This window comes from Dipodomys ordii, unplaced genomic scaffold (assembly GCF_000151885.1).
Source record: "Dipodomys ordii isolate 6190 unplaced genomic scaffold, Dord_2.0 Scaffold24, whole genome shotgun sequence".
Lineage (NCBI taxonomy): Eukaryota > Metazoa > Chordata > Mammalia > Rodentia > Heteromyidae > Dipodomys > Dipodomys ordii.
Window position 1 is genome coordinate 1,147,843 of NW_012267240.1, and position 9,979 is coordinate 1,157,821.

The 9,979-nt window shown below is 48.6% G+C and overlaps 1 protein-coding gene across 1 annotated transcript in view; it reads right to left on the reverse strand.

Moving 5' to 3' along the window:
* Positions 1-7,588: 7,588 nt before the first annotated feature.
* Map10 (microtubule-associated protein 10) overlaps positions 7,589-9,979 on the reverse strand; it is a 2,710-nt gene continuing 319 nt past the window's right edge. Inside the window, exon 2 of the mRNA XM_013014569.1 lies at positions 7,589-9,946. Coding sequence (XP_012870023.1) covers positions 7,589-9,946 — 2,358 coding nt within the window. The remainder of the gene's footprint in view (positions 9,947-9,979) is intronic.

Sequence of the window (9,979 nt, forward strand, 5' to 3'; positions counted from 1 at the left end):
ACAGGGAACTCAAGAAACTAATCCCTCCCAAACCTAACAAACCAATTACTAAATGGGCAAGGGAACTAAAGAGAGACCTCTCAGTTGAAGAGATAAAATTGGCAAAGAAACACATGAGGAAATGTTCACCATCCCTGGTTGTGAAGGAAATGCAAATAAAGACAACCCTGAGATACCACCTTACCCCAGTCAGAATGGCTCACATCCTCAAGTCAGCCAACAACAAATGCTGGAGGGGATGCAGAGAAAGAGAAACACTATTACACTGCTGGTGGGAATGTACACTTATACAACCACTTTGGAAAGCAGTCTGGAGATACCTCAGAAAGCTAAATATTGACCTCCTTTATGACCCAGCCATACCACTTCTAGGCATCTATACTGAACAACAGGAACCAGTATACAAGGACACGTGCACCTCCATGTTTATTGCAGCACTGTTCACAATAGCCAGGATATGGAAACAACCCAGATGCCCCACCACAGATGAATGGATCCAAAAATTGTGGTATGTATACACAATGGAATATTATGCAGACATTAGAAATGGCAAAATAATGGCATTTGCAGGGAAATGGATGGAGCTAGAAGAAATCATGTTGAGCAAGGTAAGCCAAGAGCAAAGAGACAAACGGTACATGGTCTCCTTGATAAGTGGATGTTAAATCCAAAATGTTAGGTGATACAACAAAATTAACAGGACTTAAGAAACAAAGGACTTCCACTCATCTGGTCGAATCACTACTAAATAACCCCACGCTGCTGATCATATGTATGGTATATATGTGTACACCAGAGGGGAACCAGGAGGAAGACACAGAACTAGAGGGAATCAGGGAAAAACATACAACAGCAGGACCCATCAGCTGCACTGGACATTGACCAAAATGAACTAAGTAACTCAATGGCAGCAAAACAAAAGACATGTAATATTACCCAATGTGGAAGAAATAACTGTATCCCAAGCTCATAGAACTCATAAATGTTATAGACATGTTAGACAATTTGCTCCAGGAAAGTTAGAATGTGTTTGTGACTTTAACTGAGCATCACTATCCCACAATACTGTGAAATTTGGGAAATTATGTAACCACTTAATCACAATAAAAATTTGAAAAAAAAACTATCACACTAAAAAAAAAGTGGGTTTTCTCACTTACGCGGACTCCCCTTAATGAGGACCCCGTCTCCTTGTTTCCCTCCCTCCAGGGATGGCTTCCAGCTTGGGTCCCAGGGGAAAGCACCCTCAGACCCACTGGGAAAGAGTACACACAGCAGGATCAGAATGTTTCCTGTCATAGAACCATGCACCCACCCAGTCGCCTCCAGGGGGTGTGCAATACATTTGCTGTTTTAAAGGAGAAGCAAGACAACACAGCACAGGTCCGGGCCCCAGGCGTGAGGGGCTCCCAGAGAAAGTGCGGGGACAGCTATTTCATCCCAAGAAGCGTGAATGGCTTCCAGACAGCAAGATGAAGAGATCGCCACTGCCTCATCGGACAATGAAAAGGAGTAGAAAAGACATCCCTAGCCACGAAGTCCATCGCACAGTGGTAAGGGCTAGACCACAGAGCCACAGGAAATAACCACCATTAAAGACACAGAACACCGAGTTCGCTGAGCACAGCACAAATGCATCTCAGTGAGGAAACACCCCTGGGCACTGAAGAGCCTGACGCAGCCTCCAGCTCCAGTTGCAGTGACCGCAGTTCACTGGAAATATCCTCCACCCCGTGCAAGCTGACCTCTTACAACTCTTGGAGTTTTAACCAATTCATTGTGATTAGTCCTAAGGCCTTACACTAAAACTCTGTGGTTTTGAGATCATTTTCCTGTGACTGAAGGAAAGGTTAGCATTTGAAATGCTTTTCTGTTGAGGTTTCGTGCCTTTCTTCCTCCCTCCCTTTTTTCTTGAGCATTTATAATAGGAAGCATCTTTGTAATTATTCCCAAGTGCCGACACTTTCATCTCCATTGTGTAATTGAAGTGTCCTCTGCAGTTAAGTGGTTTTCTGCATCCTCCACAGACCGAGAACGTCGGGTGCTGATGGCTCCCAGACGGGGAGGGTGCCCAGGGCAGGCCTGCACAGACCTCTCTCATGCTGTGCCGTTTCTCATGAACCTTTTTTCCCCACTGGGATATTCACTAGGTATGCACTGCACAAATATTTGTGGAGTGGAATTCCATGTCGTAAAGGTAGCATCTGGGCACACAAAGTGAAGGGTAGAGAGTAAACATAAACAGGTAAACAGAAAGGGGGGAGTGGGAGAGGGGAGGGAGGAGTTGGGGAAGTGGGGAGGGGAAATATAAAGGAGGGGGTAACAATGCTCAATAGGAAATTGACTCATTACCTTGCTCATGTAACTGTAACCCCTCTGTACAGTATCTTTACAATAAAAATATATATATTAAGAACAAAAAAGTGCCCCATATAGAAAACTAGTAGAGAAATGGCTTTGCAGGGTAGGAATCGAAAGATGCATTTTGTACCCACCAAGTACCAAAAGAAAAAAATCAAGTAAAGACAGTAGCAGAAAGGGCAATTCCATGTGAGGCACTAGCAAATGGAAAACGGCCAGGTCCATAATAGAGTTCATCAGGCCCTACACAGTAGTGCAAGAGACTTCAGTGTGAGGAAACTCAAGCCACTCACCAGATGAGCAGCTGGAAGTAGGAGCAGTATAGTGAGGTCAGTGGATAAAGAAGGACACTCGATAAAATCTGACACATATTCACAATTAAGATCTGAAACTCAGTATCTAGTGATCCCTCCACTTCTGAGTTGAGGGGTGCATCTGTCAAGCTGGTGTGCCAAAAGCCCGGAGCAAATACCGCACACAGCAGAGGAAGGTTTGCAATGGTCCTTCTAAGAGTTAGGGGTAAAACGAAGGTGCTCAGAGCCTGCTTTAGCACACCAGCAGTCCCAGGGCTGCTCTGGAGCAAGCTCAGCCTGGAGCAAACCAGCAATCCTTCCTTCCCTCTGAGGTATGGGCCTGAGTGTATCTTTCCTTCCCTTCGGTCTGCATTTGATCTTCCCAAAACTAGACAGCCCATCTGGCTTCTGCTGACACCAATAAAGCTAGAGCTGTTGAACACAACAACATGAAAACGTCTACTTGCCTGTCTGAGGCTGAAAGGTGAAGGGACTGACATCTTGCAAGGGCATGGGTTCTGCCCCACGTTGGACAGTAACCTGGAAATGCGAAGCTGTGCCTACCCAAGGGCCTCCGGCAATGCTGCTCTGTGCACAGAGCACAGACCCTCGGCACTGTGACAAGGGTACCCCGGATACACCACTAGTCCTCCAGTGGACAGGGCATGTGGTTACCCTTAGGAGAGATCCAAAGGGGAGTGGCTGTGTGTGTGGGTGTGAGAGAGAGAGAGAGAGAGAGACAGAGAGAGAGACAGAGAGAGAGACAGAGAGACAGAGAATAATAGAAGAGCCTACACAGAGTGAAGTATGTAGAGGAGTTTGCTGTTAACTCATTTGAATGTTGGAAATATTTCATAATAAGAACAAATGAATGGGTCCACAGACTTGAGCCAAACAAATCCACTTATATTCTCATGCCTGATCAGCACACACTGAAGCTGGCTGCCTACAGAGAATGCTAACATTTGAGTTCAGATGCCGTGAGTTCTATGGAGACCCACGCACAGCTTTTGCTCACACCTGGCATGCTGAAGGAAGTCTGATGACCCAGTTAATTGCAGCAGCACAGTTGTGGTGTATGGTTAGCATGCCTCAGTCTCTTGGTGCCTCCCAGGAGCTATCCACTGGGAAATCATCCCTCAAGCACACACCCTCCTGGGATGGGCAGCTCTGGCACTCACCTGCAGACAGGTATGCAGCGGGGAAACCTAAAGAAGGGCAGGGGCTTTCTTGGCCACCTTGTCCATCAGAGCACAAGCAGAGCAGACATGGAAGCCACAAGTAAGAGGCAGTTGGAGCAAGAGACTAGAACAGAACAGGTCCCGTAGCCCGGTGAGGTCTGTGGAAGAGATGGGAAGGGCCTCCTGGAGCCTGCATCTCTGGTCTTGCACGTGTAGCCTCTGGTGTGCAGCTGACCTTCACAGGGTCAGCTCTACGATGGGCCACAACCAGATCCTTCTCCCACTGCTCTTCAAGCTCAACTACATCCTTGCATTGAGCCCAAGCAAAATACAAGAAGGAAATGAACAAAACACAAGATTCCAAAAGCCCCAAGGCAGGCTCTCGGCCTCCCCCCCCCCCCCAAGACCTGGCCTTCCATCGCTTGCTTGCCTCCTGACAGCAGTCTTGGGTGGTATCCCAGGGCGCTTGTCTGGTCTCCCCACTGTTTCAGGACAACCCAATCCTGTGGAGGACACCTGCTGCCCAGGCTCCTGCTCAGTGCTCAACTGGAAAGGAAGTTCCCCCTTCCACAGCTTATCAGAAGTGAAGAGCTCTGGTTCGGGCCACGCCCTCTCCATAGCTGTTTTCACATTTCTACACCTGGCATGCTGACAGACAGCAAAATCATTTAACAGGGCTTTAAAGCAACCTGTAGGCAAGGGAGGGGGGTAGGGGAGGGGGCAATGCCCTGGGATAGGAGGAATAGCCTCTGCTTCCCTGTGGGCAGATGTCTCACTTCTTAGGAAACCTTGACTGCAATTATACCCAGACTCCAACCCTTCATACTGGATGGAAGAACTCACAACCCCCACAGACACCACACACAGTGACAGGGCTCCAGCAGCAGCTTCTCTGGCTCCACGTGAGGACCTGCACTACCTTTCCCATGAGACATCTTTGTTCCGCCTCTGAGGTCTACTCTGCCTTGCCTTGCCAAGGGAAAGTTAACTTTTTGGAAGGGTTGATTTCCTGACAGGATGGTAAATTATCCATACACTACCCTTTGGGACAGGCATCACAGTATTTTCTCTAACATCCATGATTTTCAACCCATCCACATGCAAATCCACTGTTTCATATGCTGTACACTGTTGTGAAACCAACCCCGTGACAGTAATGGAGCATAGCTAAGGGACCACGGTGGCAACCAAACGGAGACCAGCGCTGCACAGCTTCCAGTTTTCTGTACCAAAGACCAGTATTACAACACCTTATCCGCTACAAGGCTCAGTGGTCTCCCAACACTTTGATACTTTTGGGTGCCCAAAGCAAAATCACCACCAAAGTTTTTCCCTTGGGTGGAGCATCTCACCACCAGCCCGGCGGTTCTTCTCTGTTCCAGGTGTCCCCTGTCCCTCTCGCTCTCGTCCTGGGGAGAGGGGGCTGCCAGAAAGCATGCTCCTCATTTTCCAGCACCCCCCACCCCAGCCCCATGCTGTGGTGCCAGGGTTACTGTACCACATTTTCCATCTTCTCAGTCCCATTTGCTAGCATCTTCCAGAAATTCTCCAGTGTGCTGTCCACCACCACCATCATATCCCTGTTTTCCCAGTCTTTTCTCACAACCCCAAGGCCCTGGATTCCCTCCCTAGCAACACAAACAAGTATGGAAGTACATAAAAGGAGTTTAGACCCTATCTCCAGTCACCTCTGTCCAGGCTCTCGTTAAAGCCAGATTTCACAATAGCTTAGTTTTATCACAGGCCATCATTATTTATGACCCTGAACAATTATTTCAATAAACTATAGTAATTAATTCAACAGGCTTTATAAGGAGTTCATTATGAAATTCTTTAAAAATTCAGTTTACAGACTGTAGAATTAAAGTGTGACATAGAACTTGAAGTTGCAAGCAGACAATACAACACACATGAAAATAGTTATTTCTACTAGAATTTAGCAGCAGAAACCACTAACACAATTCTAAAAGAACACTTTTGTGGAGAGCAGGAAGGGAAGCTTCTCCAGCAGCTCAGCTCCACCTGCTCAGTTTTATGACGTGTATGAGCTCCCAGCACTGAATTCATCATTTTCCTCACCTGTTCTCATCAGATACTCCTAAATGATAGTGGATATCAAAGAATCATGTCTTTGAAGATTCTGATATTGCTTGTATTTTGATCATTTCAGCAATGAAAAATAGCTGTTAAAAATTTGTACTGTACAACCAATGTCATTTAGGTATCTCTGCAGTACAGCAACTATTCTTTTTTTTTTTCGTTGGTCGTGGGACCTGAACTCTGGGCCTGGGCACTGTCCCTCATCTCTTCAACTTAAGGCTAGCGTTCTACCACTTGAGCCACAGTGCCACTTCTCGCTTTTTCTGCTTATGTGGTGCTGAGGAATCGAACCCAGGGCCTCATGCATGCAAGGTAAGCACTCTACCACTGAGCCACCTTCCCAGCCCCAATGGCTCTATTCTTATGCTAGGCATTCATGGCTACTGTCTGGGCCTGCCCTTATTCACCAAGTTTTCTCGCACCACACCCTGCAGTGTGAATCTGTTACACTAAGCTAGACGATACGCTCACACTTCCAGGAGCATCATTCTTTTTATGCTTTTAACCCCCTGACAGAATGTCCTTTCCTCTTCTTACCATCTATCTAAACCTCACATAACTCTACAACCATTCAAAAGAAAATAATACTTCTAAAGAAATAAAAAGTAGCAATCACTTCATGTCCAAAAATATCAGCTATATTAGAATGTCTAAAAATTAAAGGATAACAAAGCTCGAAGAAAACATACACAAATATTTGCACACACAGGAGTCCAAGTATAAAATCAATGGAAGAAGTTATAAAGAAATGGTCACTTTTCTTTAGAAAAACATGCTTTCATACATGAACAATCTGAAATGACACGTAATAAAATGAACTATTCTAGAAACTACATGGGAAGGCACGTTCTGACAAGGAGACGTCTTCTGACAGGAAGACAGCTTAGTTCCTCTCCAAATGTCTCAGCAAACACCCAAGTACTGCTTACACCTAGCACAACTTATTTGCCAAACATGTCTCAAAAATAATCCTATGTTTCTTTAGGGTTTCTGCTTGTTTTAATTGCTTGATGCTATGCATTCCTAGTGTTTTAAATGCCAGACTTTATTCTATTTGTTCAAATGCTTTTACTGCACCCCAACCACATACCAGTGGCAGGCTGGATACTAAGAAAATACTGGTGCTAAGATCATTGGGATGCCTACGCCCATCATAGAACTAACGCCCAGTGGAAGAACATGAATGAATCCTGCAAACTGTGGCTAAAATGATAAGGGCACAGGACACTGTGTAAACATATACCTGTAAAAAAAAACTATTGCATCCATTTAAACTCTGAGCGCCTTTAACGGCAGAAGATGCATCTTAAATACTTTTGTACCTTAGTGCATTTTGGACATGTGCATCTGAAGCTACCCTTATTAAGTGGCCTTCTTTTTTCAATGATGCACAGGAACCAGCTTTAGGATACTCTTCACTTTGGGATACTTGAAGAGAAACTTTAAGTAGACATATTTTTATTCTTAAACAACTTAAAGAATTTTTACCTAATTTAAAAGGTGATATCCTGACCAATATGGTCATATTTAGCGGTAGGATGCTAACAAATTCAATTCTTAAAAAAAAAAAAGGCTATTTGCAATATTTGCATAGAAAGTGGTGTTTTCACTAACAGCCAATGGTCTGAATAGACCATGAAGAAGTGAGTGTTCTCACACTGTGTATCCTGGAAGCTTGTTTATTACTAATTCGCAGATGTCTCTGTATTGCTTGGAAGTGTTCAGTGAACAAACATCATCATCTTCAAAGTGATCAGATGAACTGCTCTCCAGGTTCTTGAGTTGGAGTTCTGACAAATTAGATGGCAGATAGGAACTCACCTGTGACGTCCGGGGTGACTGGCTTCTATCTACAGACTGGCAACCAGCCCCTGCTATATGTCTAATGGAGATGTCCTGACCTGTCTTTACACTCTTGGAATTACACAGACTAGTTTGATCTATGTGGTGTCTGTTCTTCTTAGTCCAGGATGATGAAGATAAATCATTGGAAGAGATGCTTGACACATCCTCTACGCTTTTATCTGGAGTCTTAACATGAGATCTGCTGTGTGAGGGCACTGGTGACCCAGCTGAAAAGGGTGGACTGAGCAGAGAACTCTTCTCACTGCTACTTTTTCTCAGGGACAATCTTGCTTCACTAGACTTACTTGGACAGACACTATGTTTCTGACTTGTTGCCCCTGCACTGCTATAATCGTGGGCTTGCCAACTTTTGCTGGTGTCCTCCGGGGTACAGAAATCTTCAGAATAGCAAGGGCTGGTGAAGTCATCTGAGGACTCAGGCTCTAAGATGTTTTCACAGCAGTTATTTTTACTCCGTGTATTGTCAGTCAAACCAGCACTGAGAGTTTTAGTGTCTGTGGTTCTGACCTGCCCATGATTTATTTCCCTACCTACAATTTGGCCAATAGCATCCTGTGGGAAAACACATGGGCTCTGGCCTTCCATGTCCAATTTTCCTCCCCAAGTGCTTGTGTGTCTGGGTCTTTCTGAAGTAATGGAATCCACAGGGCTCACAGTCGTTCCCCAGGGGCCTCTCCTGTAGTCACCACTGTGCACCAGTCCCAAGGGAACACTGCCTTTCCTGTGGTCACCACTGTGGACCGGTCCCAAGGGAGCACTTCCTCTCTTGTGATCACCACTCTCGACTGGTCCCAAGAGAACACTGCCTCTGCTGTGATCACCACTGTCGACTAGTCCCAGGGGAGCACTGCCTCTCCTGTGGTCACCACTGTCGATGGTGGCATTGTCAGCTGCTCCTCTCTGTTCCCGCTGGGCAGTGCTGGGCTCACCAGGAACTCTCCCGACTGACCTGGAGGCATCACTGCTCTCAACCGAAGAACTACCAGGAGGTAAATGCCTCTCTTTGGGCACTGTGTGCATCATCCTCTGACTTGGCTCCGCAAGGCTTAAGGACTTGACCTGGCCTGATGGAATCCTGACTTGGGTGCCCCAGGTTTGCGCATGCCTTTTCCGGTACTGCTCTCTCTTCTCATGGACCATCAGCATGCCGGGGTTTGTCTGCCGCAAACGCAGTCGCAGGGTGTTTGTCAGGCCGTACAGCAGCCTCCCCCCGGCGCCTCTTCTGGGGAGGCCCCCGCTGCTCTTCTCAAGCTCTCTTCCCTTCTTCAAGCTTTCACCCAGGCTCTTTGGGCACTGCGGACTTGTGGTCTTTTCCTGTCTGCCCATGGAACTGGCCTCCTTCTGGTCCGGCTGAGGCTGGCTGGGTTTGGGGTGCGGCGCCTTCTCATCCATCCGGTACAGCCAGGCCAGGTGCGGGTGCACCTGGGTGGGGCTGGCCACAGGCCGGTTGTACAGCACCGACAGCTCGATCAACAAGGCGTTCAGCAAAGGCAGCTGCCTCAGGGTGTCGAAGGCGGCATGCTCGCTGGGCGGGCGGTCCCCCTGGTCCCGCACCCCAGGGGCGGCCGCCGGCAACGGAGGCCCCTGAGGCCCCTCCGCACTCACGTGGCCCTGGGGACGTGGGGGCCAGGGTGGGTCTGCAGGCCGGGCTTCGGGAAGAGTACCCTCGGGCGGGGCAGCTCCACCCGGGGGCTCCATGGTGATCTCGGCCTGCGCAGGAGGCGCTCTTCCCCGGGTCTGGCGGGTGTAATATAGCGGAGGGGGGCAAAACGTGTTGGCTGCGAACTCCAGCTCCACGCCTTGGGGACTGGGCGGGCTGGCGGCCCGGAGGAGGGGCCTCTCGGGGCCGGCCTTCCCCGGCCCGCCCGGGGCGCTCACGGGCTGGGCCGGCGGGGCGGGCTTGGGGGGCTCAGGCGGGTGCCCCGGATCCAGGGTGGGCTTGGGGGGCTCGGGCAGGGTCCCCGGGTCCAGGTGGGGGTCGGGGAGCTCGGGAGGGAGCCCCGGATCCATGAGGGATTTGGGGGGCTCGGGCTCCGAGGCGGGCTTGGGGGGCTCGGCTCCGAGGTCCCGGAGGCGGTAGAAGAGCGCCAGGTCCCCGACGCGCCGGCCGTCGGCACTGCGCAGGGCGAACGTCCCTCTCCGGCCCTGGGGCGCGGACGCGGCCAGCGGGATGTCGCA